The sequence below is a fragment of the Mytilus californianus genome, unplaced genomic scaffold (genome assembly GCF_021869535.1).
Source record: "Mytilus californianus isolate M0D057914Y unplaced genomic scaffold, xbMytCali1.0.p SCAF_9, whole genome shotgun sequence".
Taxonomy (NCBI): domain Eukaryota; kingdom Metazoa; phylum Mollusca; class Bivalvia; order Mytilida; family Mytilidae; genus Mytilus; species Mytilus californianus.
The window spans coordinates 30,964,153-30,979,580 of record NW_026262745.1 but is presented as its reverse complement, the minus strand read 5'-3'; the positions used below and the strand labels follow the sequence as shown (position 1 = coordinate 30,979,580).

Sequence of the window (15,428 nt, the reverse complement as noted above, 5' to 3'; positions counted from 1 at the left end):
TTATTAAGACTGTTTCTGTTAATTATGTATTCTAATTTCCTGAGAAAAAAAGATATATTTAATGGCACTATGCTAAATGTTATCTACACATGTATTTTGACTGACCACTTGCAGTTGGTAGAAAACGTAACACCCACATGTTTATGGTAATCAAGTCTTTTTTAAATAAATTATCAATCATATTTTTAATACATAGGATAGATTTTTTTACGAGTATTAAACATTTATTCAATTGAAGTCTACAAGCCACCGTTTTGACCTGTTATTTAAAATTTCGAGATCATAATATTATCTCCTCTCTATATTTATAGCATTATTCGAAGAATACATAAGTGAAATTTCATCAGCAAAGTGTCTTACTAAACGTTAAATTTAATCTGCAATATCATTTATAAACATAAGAAATAATAAAGGCACAAGTACTGAGCCTAGCCTGCTTTTATTGTTCCAAGTAAATTCTGAATGTTTTAAAAGGACTTTCTGTTTCCTATTAATTATATAATTTTCGATATATGCCAACAGTTTGCCTGTTATTCAATAAGATAAATTTTTTGCCATAAGGTCTTTATATCAAAGGCGGTCATAGCCTTCGAGATGTAAAAACAACCATACCAGTAATTTCTTTATTTTTCATAGCTAAACAAGAGAGGCGAAAGATACCAAAGGGACATTCAAACTCAAAGTCGAAAATAAACTGACAACGCCATGGCTAAAAAAGAAAAGAACCGACAGACAAACAATAGTACACAAAACACAACATAGAAAATTAAATACAAAGCAAAACACGAACCCCACCAAACACTTGGGGTGATCTTAGGTGCTCCGGAAGGGTAAGCAGATCCTGCTCCACACGTGGAATCCATCGTGTTGCTCATGTTAGTGCAAACCCGGTAATAAGTCTAATTCGGTAGGTCACATTGGGGAAAAGGGGACAGAATTGTAGTTACGACATTAGGAACATATCCGCTATCATCTGTGAAATGGATATTCCGTAACGGTCAACCAACTCGTGATGGCGTCCGTAAAATTTACGAAGGGATGATTTAAACTTCACCACTTGGAACTCTTGGTTTGATAGCTTCCTTATGAGCAGCAACCCTCTATCAAGGATATCATGATGGAAATACAAGCCCTGGAGTATCGTATCAACTGGGAGATATATACTCTGCATGCAGGCGCTGCTGGAATGTTGCTACATAAAAATGGAAATTTCATAATTGGGAAGCTGAAATCATCTCTTTTGTCATAAAGTTTTGTTTTCAACCGACCCTCATTGTCAATTTCTAGATGTAAGTCAAGATATGAGGCAGACTTAACTGTATCTGGTGTATCCATTATCTCAAATTCGATGGGATAGATGCGTTCAACATAGTCACCAAATTTTGAATTATTAAGTGAGAGAACATCATCAAATCATGCGACAAATCTCAATCATCTGACGAAAAGTTGAATGACTAGGAACAAAATCCGATTGGAATTTATACAATAACTTTTGTTCAAAAATGAAATTAGAAATATGTTCATAAACTAAATCCCTTCAAAAACTTTACCTACACAGCTTAATTATATAACAAGACAATAGGACAAAAGTTTGAAACCATCGAATTCAATGGGCATTCATAAGCCCTACCAAGGATAAGAATATCAGAAATTTTTACTCTTTGGCCATATTATAACTTTTCGATATGATGAAGTACGATTGCAATTGGCTCGATTTTTACAGGAATTTTCATTTTAAGTTCGGAATTTCTAATTATTTGCGTCTTGTTCTGATTTTTAAGATGTTCGACTCACTAAAAAAACGATCACTTCACTGCGAATCATCAAATCATATTCCTTTGTTGTGGAAGATATTGGACGGCATGACATAAGCATTGTATTTGGTTTCGTGTCAAGAGAGTAGAAATTGTCCTATCAGAATAAATTATTGCTGGGGGTGATATTCCAGTAAATGGTAATGAGGTAAAATGTTTCTGTGAATGACCTTCCATATACTATTTCTGGTATGTTTGGTTCAGGCTGTGTGTGACCTCTATATCATCGTTGTCGCTCAATCAGAATAAAATAAGTTTTTTAATCTTCCAATCTCCAGCCTTTTACAGGTAATAAATGTTTGGCCTTATAACATATGTAAAAATGTATAACAACATTCCGAATTCCAAGGTAGATTCTTAAAGTGGAAGTCCATAAAAACTGACAAAATTAAACGTTATCAACCAAAGAAACGAGAGGAAAACAACTGTCATATTGCTTATTTGGTACCGGCATTTTGCGAAGAAAATGGTGGGTTAAACCTGGTTTTATATAAATCTCCAACTTGTATGACAGTTGTTTATAGTTTCGTTATATTGACAAAATTGGGTGAGCAACAGAAACAGACTTAATAGGTCACTGCGACAATAATTGGGATCAAGCAGCCAAAACCTTTAAACATATATTACAGATATATTGACCAAAAAATCAAACAAACATACAAATAAATCTAACAAAAACACCAATAAAAGAGTTGAAGTTCATAGTAAATTTGACAATGACGTCAACAAAAAAGTTTTTTGGGTTGACAGTTTATTGACAAAGACGTCGATAAAAAAGTTTTGAAGTTGATATATTTAGTACATACCATAAATAGTATTATAGCCTTTTTTGATAAAGTACAAATTAGGCGAAATGTAAATACAAGAGTAAAAACATTATAAAAACCTTTTGCGTCCGAATCGAACCTCATGACCCATTTGCACCCAAAATTAAAACCACGAAAGAGGGATGCATAAATACCCTGTCATGTCAAAAATCATAGGTCCTAAAGAACATGATAGCACGACGACAAATAAACGGAAAACTTAAAGTAAATAAAAAGATACACAACTTCAGCACCTAGAATCTATAACAAAAGACCATCTTGTATTATTTGTGAAGTAGACACTGAATATTTATCTGTTATATCTTGGTTCTTTCCGATGAACTTTTTGAGAAAAAGGACGAGACGTTCTTTGACAAAACCCTAACTCATTAATGTTTTGCTCATGAGGTTTTACAAAGTCTGAGTAGCAGCTGCAAGCTCTTGAATATCGTATGAGTTGAGAAATGTATATTCCATACGCAATACGCAGGTGAAGTTGATGTATTGCTGCTAATTAAGGTACGTTTGAAGAATAAAAAAAATGAAAAACTATACCAATCAGAATCAAGAATCCAGAATCGAGTACGGCTGAATGATCAATAAGTTTGAATCAGATTGGAAATACGGTTGTAGTTTCATACAAAACCCATACAATGCGATATTTAAGACATCGTGGCTGCCACAACTGCATGATACGACGAAATTGTTTTGAGTCCCAATTCCTTTGAAATTATAAGAAATGAAGAAAATTAAAAAATGACTTATCAGAATCAACAATTACATATGACAGCTATGTTTTCATACTATAAAATGAGCACAATTTTTAATGAATACTATATATTAGATCTGATAAAGTATGCTTAAAAGGATTGAAACAACGTCTTTTCATCGCAAAAATCATTTAAGTGTAAGCAGTAGTAGTAAATGGTCTTTGCGCCCAAAGGTGAGTTCCCCTTATAAGCAAGAAGTATTATTACTTATGAAGATAAACTTACTTTTGAATTCCAAGTATATCGTGGATAATATACTGATCCAACTGTTTAGGTCTGCAGACAACATTAATCACCGGTGTATTTTTGAGTGCAGATAGATCAGAACGTGTGTGAATGTTTGTGAGTTTTAGGAATGCCTTTTCCCATTCGCTTAATTTTTGTAAAAATTCAACTGGGAATGTTATTTTACTTCTTATGTGTTGCATTTTGTCCTTCAAATCTTGAAAAGCTTCATTTTGTTGGATTATGTATAGTTCAACACAGGACATCTGAGATTTCAAGATTTCCAAATCCCGAACATAGGAATTTATCGTATCTTCAAATTTAGAAACGATGGATTCTACCGAACTTTTGAGGATTTCAATAAGACTTGAATTCCGTTCTTTCTCGCATATTTCTCTAAAGTCATTCCGGCTTTTATCTAACTTTAAAGCAAACTGTTCAATTTCTTTTTCATTTTCGACCAGTTTTCTTCTCTTCCGGATATCACTTTCCATGAGACCATAGTGTTTATCACAATCATCATGTTTATCCTTGAATGACCTACAAACCAATCGACTACATGTAACACAATATGAGAATAAATCCATCCATGTTTGATCACATTTGTTGCAGGTATATATCTCATCAACAAAAAGTTCAGATCTATGGGATCTCGTAGATCTTTCTTGAAACAAAAAATCCTCACGTATCTGACAAGTATCGCAAATTCTGGAATAACAGTTTGTACATGTATGTGTTTTGGCCACCAATTTTGCTGAACACTCTAAATTGGAATCCATTTTGCTATGAATTAAAAGTTCTTGCAATTGAATACTTCATACATCCTTCGTTATTCGTGTAAATATTATTATTGGTTTGAAATATCTATATCACCTGATAGAGTAAAAAGATAAAGCTAAGTACAAATTAAATGAACGATCATGTATTATGTCTAGCCCATCCTTTATTTATTTTTGAATATACTGTGTACATATGTAGATTTATTGTATACCTTTGTATAAATCTGAAGGTTGTTTAAGTGACATGAAAAATTATATCTTACATTTTCTTTCAAGAGCAATCAAGTGGTAAAAAGGTAATTCAACTTTTTAAGTTGACGTGTGCTCTTAGTTATAAATTAATTGTTATTTAAAACGAATGTTATTATTATCTTATCATATAAGTACAGAAATATAACTGCTCTTATATAACATTAGAATGCGGATATGGCGAATGGTTAGTGGTTTAATAAATTTTAATCATTATTTTTTTTTTTCGTTTTTTCCTGACTATTTATTTTGAATTATTAACGTTTGCATTCAAATATTTGTATGTTTACTAGTAATAATTTTGTGCAATATAGTATCCATGTATATATACTGAATAGACTGTACTTGTTCCATGCAAAGTGCGTTTGTAGTTTATGTTTTCGTCGATTTTCCTTTTAGTTGATGATGATTGATTTTATTTGGCTTATTTTTCAATTGCATCTTAAATTTTGACAAGACATTATATGACGTATTTAACTGTCCATTAAAGATAGGAAAGTATGAGGACTACACCAATTTTGATTAAGAATACAGACAATGATTTCAAAAGCAATCAAGAACACAGTATCAAGTCACCAAAAGGCATGCTGTTCAGTTTGAATATCAAGCCCTTTTAACCTTACAATCTCTTTTAGGTCGGAGCAGTTAGTTCATACTGAATGTGTTCTGTCATTTTTAGATTTGAATTTCTTAAAAGAATGTTCAACGTAGATACAACTATCTTGTCTCATGGAGGGATAAGTCATATTTTGTAAAAATTCATTCTGATTTAAACAAAAAAATTATCTGAAACTGACATTATCAAGAAGCTTGATTTCTTGATTGACAACACAAATGTTACGTTTGGCGGACGTGTTTTTCAAAAAACAATCGGCATTCCCATGGGAACCAACTGTGCTCATCTTCTTGTCACATTGTTCCTTTATTTATATGGGGTTGACTTACAGGAGCTTCTTAGGAAGAATGAAAAGAAGGAAGCATTATCCTTTAACTTCAAGTTCCCCTATATAAATGATGTCCTTTCACTAAACAATTCAAAGTTTGGTGACTATTTTGAACGCATCTATCCCATCGAACTTGAATTAAAGGGTACAACAGATACAGTTAAGTCTGTCTCACATCTAGAAATTGACAACTAATTTAAACAAAAGTAGCAGTTATGTTTGATTGTGACTTGGACCATCAACCGTAATTCTTGAAAGGAAAGTGTATAGAAATAAGAAGATGTTGTATGAGTGCCAATGAGACAACTCTCCATCCAAGTCACAATGTGTAAAAAGTAAACAATTATAGGTCAAAGTACGGCCTTCAACACGGAGCCTTGGCTCACACCGAACAGAAAGCTATAAAGGGCCCCAAAATGACTGTGTAAAACCAACGGTCTAATCTATATAAAAAACGAGAAACAAGAAACACTTTAGAACCACATCAACAAACGACAACCACTGAAACAGGCTCCTGACTTAAGACAGGTGCAAACAAATGCAGCGAGTTTAAACGTTTTAACAGGCACCAACCTTCACACTTACCTAGAATAGTAGTGTAACATTACAACATAGAAAGACACACTATAGTTTTCATCTGCTAATGTAAATGTTCACTGGATATGATTCGAAATAATCATAAAATTGTCTGTTAAGACAATTACATGATGAACTTATGTATAAATCGAAACGAAATAATTTTTGTAATATTTCATTCTGAGTCTAAAACAATTGCCAAGACTTTATAAAATGGTAAACTTATTGAATTCTGACAGCGTCAACTGAATCACAAGAGTCTTATTTCATAGCAGACCAATTAAACTGTGACCTCTAAACAAATGCCTTGCTTGCCTTATTGTATACGCTGAAATGTCTAGCATGCTTTACAGACCATTGATTTCATGTTGAAAGTCTTAACGATAAAGGTTTTACTACAAGTATAACATAAACTTAACTTTTAAACAGATCCATGACAATGAGGTCAAGGTCAGATAAAAAACTGTCAGGAAGACATGCACACCTAACAATTATTCCAATCAGCAAATATGATTGACCTATGGCTTATATGGTAATTAGAAAACAGACCAAAATACTAAAACCTAACATGAATCAATGAACCATGAAAATGAGGTCAAGGTCAGATGATACCTGTCGGACAGACATGTACACTTTACAATTATTCCATACACCAAATATATATGACCTATTGCTATTAGTATTTGTAAATTAACAGACCAAAACACAAAAACTTAACATTGATCAATGAACCATGAAAATGAGGTAAAAGTCAGATGAAAACTGCCAGACTGACATGTACACCTGACAATCATTTCATAAAGTTGATCTACTGCTTATGGTATGAACACATTACAGCAAGAGCTATTGATGGAATCAAAAACTGATCAACAAACGTTTTGGAAGAAGATAGGTAAGATAGGAATCGCATCTGAACGCAAAATTCTAATACCAATAGTAGACGCAAATGGTAATGTATCTTCAAATATTGATGATGTTTTGTTAAAGTGGAAATCGGACTATGCCGGTCTACTCAATCAAACAAGTTGCCAGGTAACTACGGATACGAATATTCAAGTCGATCATAACCCTGGCGTTTTGAAAGAAAATGACTTCCTTTTAACAGAAGGAATTTCAGTTGAAGAGGTTGTTAATGTAGTATATAAAAGCAAAAGAAGTAAAGCCTCAGGCGTAGATAATATTCCAGCCGATGTTTTATGTAACCAGAACTGTATTATATTTTTACATAGATTGTTAAATTGTTGTTTTAAAACTGGTAAAGTCCCAGAGATGTGGAATAATATTATTATTAATCCGATACCAAAAAATAACATGTCAGATAAAAGAGACCCCTTAAATTACAGGGATATTGCTTTAGTCCCATCTTCATATAAATTATATTGTAACATATTAAACATGAGACTGTCTCAATGGGTTGAAGATAATAAATCCATAGTTGATGATCAAAATGGCTTCCGGAAGGGAAATGTTCGTAAAAAACTAAGGAAATCAACCTTTTGCGCATTTATTGATTTCAAGAAGGCGTATGATACGTTTATGAGAAAAACTCACATCTCTGGGGGTTGATGTAAAAATGCGTATTTCTATTAAGTCACTTTCTAACGGGGCCAGGTGCTCGATCAGAGTTAGTTTTAATTCAGATTGGTTTACTGTAAACTGTGGTTTGAAACAGGCCTAGGTTGTATGACGATGACATTGTACTGTTAGCAAATACTGAAAAAGAGTTACAAAACCTCTTGGATGAGTTATATCATTGGTGCACTGACAATAAAATAACTATTAATGCATGTAAGAGTATTTCAGACCGACCTCATTTGAACGATCAATTCATGAATTTTAGTGTAGGGATATGAATATTGCTACTAGCAGTGAATACACTTATCTGGGCCTTGTTTAAAATGAATTTCTTGACTTTAGTATTTCTGCAAAAGCAGTTGCTAAGTCAGCAAACAGATCTTTAGGTCTGGTAATAGCTAAGTGTAAAGCTATTGTTGGCATTTCATATGACGTCTATAAAAAGATATTTGATTCACTTGTAAGTCCTATTGTTGAATATGGTGCTGCGATTTTGGGCTGCAAGAATTTTTCATTTATTAATGCGATTCAGATGAGAGCTTGTAGATTCTTCATTGGTGCTGCCATGGGAGGCATGGGGTGGGTTCCAATTTACCATACACAATGGAAGGTAATTGCAAGACACTGGCATAGATTAATAAATATTAAGCCAGATCGTATTAACAGGAAAATATTTATGTGGGCGGATGAGGTCAGTCTGAAACATAAAATTGTAAAACATTGGTATTTCATGGTTAAAAAACAGTTCACTGAACTTGAATTGGTTGACTTTTGCAATACCAACCCTAATATTAATAAAACTATGTTTATTGATACCGTCATGTCAAGACTGTTTGATAGATATATTGATGAATGGAAAAGCATTGTTAATTCATCATCTTCAAGACGGGGTAATGGGCGAAACAAATTGAGAACGTATACTTTTTTTAAGGTGTCCATTGTTATTCTGCGGTGTACATGTACTTTTATATTATTTATTTATGTATTTCTCTGTGCTGCGTGTTCTTGCGTTTGTTTGTACTGTATTCCTGTCACGTAGTGTTGTCATTATAGCGATATTTTTAACATTGCCATATAAGCGGGAGGTTTGGCTAGCCATAAAACCAGGTTCAACCCACCATTTTTTCTTAAAACGTCCTGTACCGAGTCAGGAATATGGCAGTTGTTATCAAATAGTCTGTTTCTATGTATGTTGGCGTTTATTTTTGTTGCAATTCTGTGTTTCTTTTGTTCCATGGTTTTCCTCTTATAGTTGATGTGTTTCCCTCGGTTTTAGTTTGTAACCCGGATTTGTTTTCTCTTAATCGATTTATGACTTTTGAACTATTGCCTTTATTTAAGCAGGATTATGATGTTGAAAACTACTGTAAACTGTTGATGCCTTTTAGTGAAAGAAGTGCCTTTGCAAAATTTAGATTTGGGGTGGCTCCTATTAGGCTGGAAACTTGAAGGTATGAAAATTTGCCACTGGAAGAGAGATGTTTTTTTAATATTGTTGAAGATGAATAGGTGAATATCATGTTATTTTACATTGTCCTGTTTATAATGATCTAAGACAAATATTTTTTACTAATCTCTCAAAATTGATGAACATTTTAATAGTTTTACAGACTGTCAGAAAATGGTATTTTTATTTTCGAATCAAGATATTATTAGATTATGTGCCAAAACATGTAATTTTTTTCGGAAAAGACGCCGAGAAGTTTTATATTGTAAATAATCAATAAATATATGCTGTATATTTTTACCATTAATGTATATACATGTTGTTTTAGTTGTTATCGTCTCTCATCAATCTGTACAGATTGGCTAATGTATAAAAAAATGTATCCTTTATAATTGTATTGGGTAATTATATACATAAGGTGAGACGTAAATAAAATATTGAATTGAATTGAATATCTGAGAAACGGACCTAATCACGTAACTTTAACCTTGATCACTGATCCATGAAATGAGGTCGAGGTCAGGTAAACTCTGTTTGACGGACATGTGGACGTTGCAAGGAACCCACATACCAAATATAGTCATCCTATTACTCATAAGTAAGTTCACATGACAAATCACTGTATTTTTTCTAAAGCAGTCATCGAAACATGAAAACTATTCCAAGGACAATGGACATATGACAAATGGAAACTTCGTAACATTAGGTATCTGCAGACAAGGTATGAAGCATCCATGTCTTATACCTTCTGAAATATAAAGCTTTATACAAATAGTTTACACTGACACCGCCCGAAAACCCCTGCTACAGGTCAAAAGCCGTGACCCAAGAGATCAACATTTAATTGAAATCATGTTAGAGATTATAAGGGTATTGCTCAGACAAGATGACTGTCTTCTTTTGTGGATATGCTGAAACCCCTAGGTTTTTTTTGGAAAACAAATTCCTTGAAATCAATTTGGACATTTTATTTTATAAAATCTTGAAATTCGTTTTGAGATTATACACAGAAGTGGTATGTGTGTCTATGTGACGTCAGGTAACTCTCTCTTGAAAAATAAATAGCTAAAAGCAATTCACAGTATGTTAATTTGTTCTAAAATGGATTTTATGGATTGCTTTTTTTGTTCGCTCATTCAATAACCTCCATAGGTAAGCTTTATATTTGAGTTGCAGCTGACATTTTACAATGAATTATTTCCTTTCAATGTTAATACTGTACAAATGTTCTGTTTACATTCAGGTTTGGATGATTACTTATATTGCTAAAATACAAAATGGACTTTAGTCAAAGGGAAGAAAATATTCTGACTGAAAGTATATTCAAGTCCTGTCCAGCGTTTTTTTCGTAACGATATCTATGATACGCAATGTTTGCAAAAATAATTTTCTTACATACCTATGTCAACTAATACACCCAAGACTGTTCTTTTCAATGTTCTCCATTTGACTTTTTAACAAAAATAATGTTACATTATGTAACTTACTATCTCTTTATGTGTCCCCCTTTGCACATTTTTGAAATTTACTGATCAACCCCTTTGTAGTGTCCAACATTAAAACAGGCTTTGACCAGGAATCTAAACAGGTGAATTATCCTGTTATTTCCCCCTATCAGCATGTGAACATTCTACTAAGTCCTACACATAGTCAATTGATAAATTTCAGTTATATCAACTTTTTTGTAGAGCTTGTATTGATATTTTTTGCTGTTTTAAGCTTCAGCCTATCTTTTATAGGTTTCCAAATAGGCAATAACATTTTAATAAAAGGCTCCGCTGGGCGCAGCTTGATACGACCGCAGAGGTCGAACCCTGAACAGTTGGGGCAAGTATGGACACAACATTCAAGCTTGATACAGCTCTGAATTTGGATTGTAATTAAATATTTGACACAGCATAGGTTTCTAACACAGAATGAATGTGGTCTAAGAACTTAAAAAATTTTAATTTACCTATTCAAAACATAATCATTATTATTTGCTTTTATATATGTAGGACTCAAATCTATGGTGGGTTCCAAATGTATGGCAGATTCCTAATCTATGGCAAATATTACGTTACAAATCAAATCTATGGCATTTTTTGTTTTCTCCAAATCTATGGCAGATCTTGAAATTGCGTAATTTTCCGGGGAAAAGAGTAACATATAGCGTCACAATTAAATAACGCCATAATTACGTCGTCGACGCCGGCGCTAAGGTTGGCAGAACCGGCATAGATTTGAACACCCTTTATAATTTCTTTCTTTTAATTGTATGGTGTAAACCAAAAACAAATATTTAACACGGGGCTCACAGATTTCAAATTTTTACAAACAAAAACACAGGGAAACACTCTCCCTCTCAAACAATTTGCCGATGGTTTAAAGGAAGATGTGCTGTACTGTCCGAATCCTGCGATGAATAAAGGCACAGCTGTTTTTAGCAGTGGATATTTTAGGAAAGGAGTTATAATTAATATTTTAGCATCTACGCCTGGCAAAGTATATGAAGGGAGAGATGAAATTACAGGATACCACTTTGACTTAAATCGTCATTAGTTAAAAAAAAATTGATTAACGCTCAAATAAATATTATATGAAAAATTAAACTGTTTTTTAAAATTCTTTTCATAAAAACTGCTTTCTTGTTTGTCATGGGACTACTATTTTTATTAGTTGGTTTAATAAATAGACTTAACAGGTACCATGCACAGATAAGAAATGTTTATTTTTCCGGGGTGCATCATTTTAATCCTGAAGTCTGTATTATGGTATGGAATGTTTGTTTCAAAAATGTTTATAAACATGCTTCCGTTTTCATACATTTTCACTTGTTTAAGAAAAGGCATCGGTCGTATATGTACTGCCTTGTTTTCCATATGCATAAAATTTGCCATAGATTTGGAAACAACAAAAATCCGCCATAGATTAGGAAATTACAAAACTTGCCATAGATTAGGATTGTAACAAATCTGCCATAGATTTGGGATGGCATGACGTCATATTTGCCATAGATTAAGGATCTGCCATAGATCTGGAACCCACCATAGATTTGAGCCCTACATATATAAATCAGAAATAACCAATTTAAAATGGAAAATTTTAAAGAAAAAAAAAGGAAAAAAAGGGAAAAAAAATTCCCCTCCCCAAAATTTTTTGAACCCCCTTATGATTCATCACCCTCAAACTCTCTCCCAGCCTTTCCTTTGTGGTATGCTACCTTGCAGTACAATTTTAGAAAGATCCATACACTTGAACACAAGTTATTGTCTGGAAACTAGAAAAATGCTTGTTTTTTGGCCCCTTTTTGGCCCCAAATTCCTAAACGTTTAGGGCAATTACCCCCAAACTCAAACCCATCTTTCCCTTTGTGATATGGAACCTTGTAGTACAATTTCATAAAGATCCATACACTTACACAAAAGTATTGTCCTGAAACTAGAAAAATGCTTGTTTTTTGCCCCTTTTTTGCCCCTAATACCTAAAATTTTGAGGCAATTACCCCCAAAATCAATCCCAGCATTCCCTCTGTGGTATGGTACCTTGCAGTACAATTTCAGAGAGATCCATACACTTGAACACAAGTTATTGTCTGGAAACTAGAAAAATGCATATTTTTTGCCCCTTTTTGGCCCCTTATTCCTAAACGTTTTGGGCAATTACCCCAAACTCAATTCCAGCTTTCCCTTTGTGATATGGAACCTTGTAGTACAATTTCATAAAGATCCATATACTTACACACAAGTTATTGTCATGAAACTAGAAAAATGCTTGTTTTTTGCCCCTTTTTGGCCCCTAATTCCTAAAATTTTGAGGCAATTACCCCAAAAATCAATCCCAGCATTCCCTTTGTGATATGGAACCTTGTGGTACAATGTCAAAGAGATCCATACACTAACACACAAGTTATGTCTGGAAGTTAAAAAAATGCTTATTTTTGGCCCCTAATTTCTTAACTGTTGGTACCATAACCCCCAAAATCGATCCCAACCTTCCTTTTGTGGTATTGAACCTTATGGTAAAAATTCATAGAGATCCATTCACTTAAACTAAAGTTATTGTGTGAAAACCAATGTGTCTTTGGACGACGACGACGACGCCAACGTCTTATAAAAACTAGTAAAAAACATACTACTTCATTTAAACTTTAGTGGATAGTTGTCTCATTGGCAATCATACATCCCCTTATATTTATATTATAACTTCCACAAGGAATTGTCTGTCAGACGCTTTGTGGTAGAAAGAAAGCCTGTGTCACTCACGTGCATCTCCATCTTTTTAGTAAAAATCAGCATTAAAGGGGAACAGCTCTATTGAGTTAACTGACAATTTCAGTAACGTTGACATATTTGTAGATCTTATCCTGCTGATATTTCTTTCCTTTTTAAAGTTTCTATTTATCTAATTATAGTTTTCAAGATAATAGGCAAAAAATGCAATAAAATTATCATTAGAGGTCAATAACTCCATAACAAGTCCACTGAAGATTTCGGCCATTATGGCTCATTTGTAGATCTTGTCTTGCTGATCGTTTGTGCTATATAAAGTTTCTTCTATTACAGTTTTCAAGACGAAAGGCAATTATGGGAAAAATCGTTATTAAAGGGCAATAACTCTAATAAGGAGTCGTCTGGTTGATTTTAGGCTATGCATATTTAAGATCCACTTGTAAAATGTCTGTCGTCAAGGGTTTTCAGTAAATATTTAAGGGGATGTAAGTGCACGGCGCTGACTTTTTTTTTTATTACATTTCATGAACAAAATCACTAATATGACTTAATTTTTATATAGAAATGAGTGAATGAAAAACAAATTAGAATACAAGAAAGAAATACACCTCAAATTTTAACATTTGTAGTAGCACAAAAACTTTTTTTATGTTATTCAAACACACCTAATCTGTTGTTATGACTCATTAGAAAGGTATTTCACTTGATCCACATACTTTTTCTTAATATTGTGAATTAAAATTATATCAACCAGTACTGTGAATTTCCAATGTTATATCAACACATGGCCTTAATATATAAATGTAATGGAACCTGAAGCAAGATGATTTATCAAATATTTTTCCTTTATACGTTTTCAAGACAAAACAGTCAGCTCAAAACATGCCTCAACACAAAAAGGTGTCCCAGATTTTTCTTTTGGATGAGATTATTGCCTGTTTTTTTTTTTAATTTATCCAAACATAAAGCTGCTGGGGGCAGAGATGCAAATTAATGCTTTATAAAAATCAATCTTTTATTTTTCTGTGTAATATTTTTTATCGGAATTTATGCTTATGCACAAAAAAGATCCACATGTATTTGCACCTACCATAATCAACTGTTTTGTGAAAAGTCTTTAATTCAAAATTTTACTAATATCTCGAAGCCCCATACTATAATTCTACTAAACATGCCTATATAAGATGCAGAAAATCCTAAATTATGCACTAACATTATTAAACTTTTGTAAAGCCCATAGAAACAGTTGCAACAAATTCAAATATACCAACTTGACAATTTTTACCTTCTCTAATAAAGAATTCACTGTTTTTTTTTATTTAATTTCAACTGGAAATCAGCCTGTCTAGTGCTAAAGCGTCCTTTCTTTTTACCCTCTGATTTATCTTTTGGTCTGTGAAATAAAACTTAATTATTTGGTGCCTGGTGTTTACAAGGAAAACATAATTTTTAAAACGAAAGTATAATTCAAAAGATAAATAAAGAACCAACTATGTTAATTTATCTATTAGAGTAATCAAAGAACTTCACAGCCTCTAGAAGGGACAAGAACCCATGGATTTGTCAGGTAAATGGGTTCAGCTTCACATGGATTCGGTATTTGAATGTTGAAATTGCCAAAATTGGTTGTTTTTTTATAGTACTAATTGCGTAATCAAACAAATGCGAAGCTTATCTGGAGCTCTGCCAAAGGTATGACTGAGAGGTTGGGCTTCAAGCATATTGCTGCAAGTGCAAACTGAAAATACATAGGATGATAATGCAATTAAACACAAATATATATGATCCATTACAAGTACTAATTCTAAAATGGACGCAACAAGGAAACTGAACATAAGGTGTTGAATAGGACGACATAATAAAGTCATTCTCAGAAAAGTCCAGCCTTTTTCCATTGCAGTGGTTCAATAAATCAAATGAGGCTTTATCCAGGTGTGACAAGATTTTAATATAAATCCTTGTTTAATGATTCATTCTGTTTGTGTCTAATAAATTGTAACAATGTCTGAACATTACAGATATAGCTGTATAA

At 33.0% G+C, this 15,428-nt stretch overlaps 1 protein-coding gene across 2 annotated transcripts in view; it reads right to left on the bottom strand.

Moving 5' to 3' along the window:
- Positions 1–15,428, bottom strand: part of LOC127715973 (uncharacterized) — a 258,290-nt gene that overhangs the window by 12,677 nt on the left and 230,185 nt on the right. The window contains exon 1 of one of the 2 annotated variants that reach the window (XM_052222074.1): positions 3,616–4,582. The exons of the other annotated variant lie outside the window; for it this stretch is intronic. Coding sequence (XP_052078034.1) covers positions 3,616–4,394 — 779 coding nt within the window. The 5' untranslated portion in view covers positions 4,395–4,582. Of the gene's footprint in view, positions 1–3,615; positions 4,583–15,428 lie in introns of those variants that run through there. 2 annotated transcript variants of the gene reach the window in all.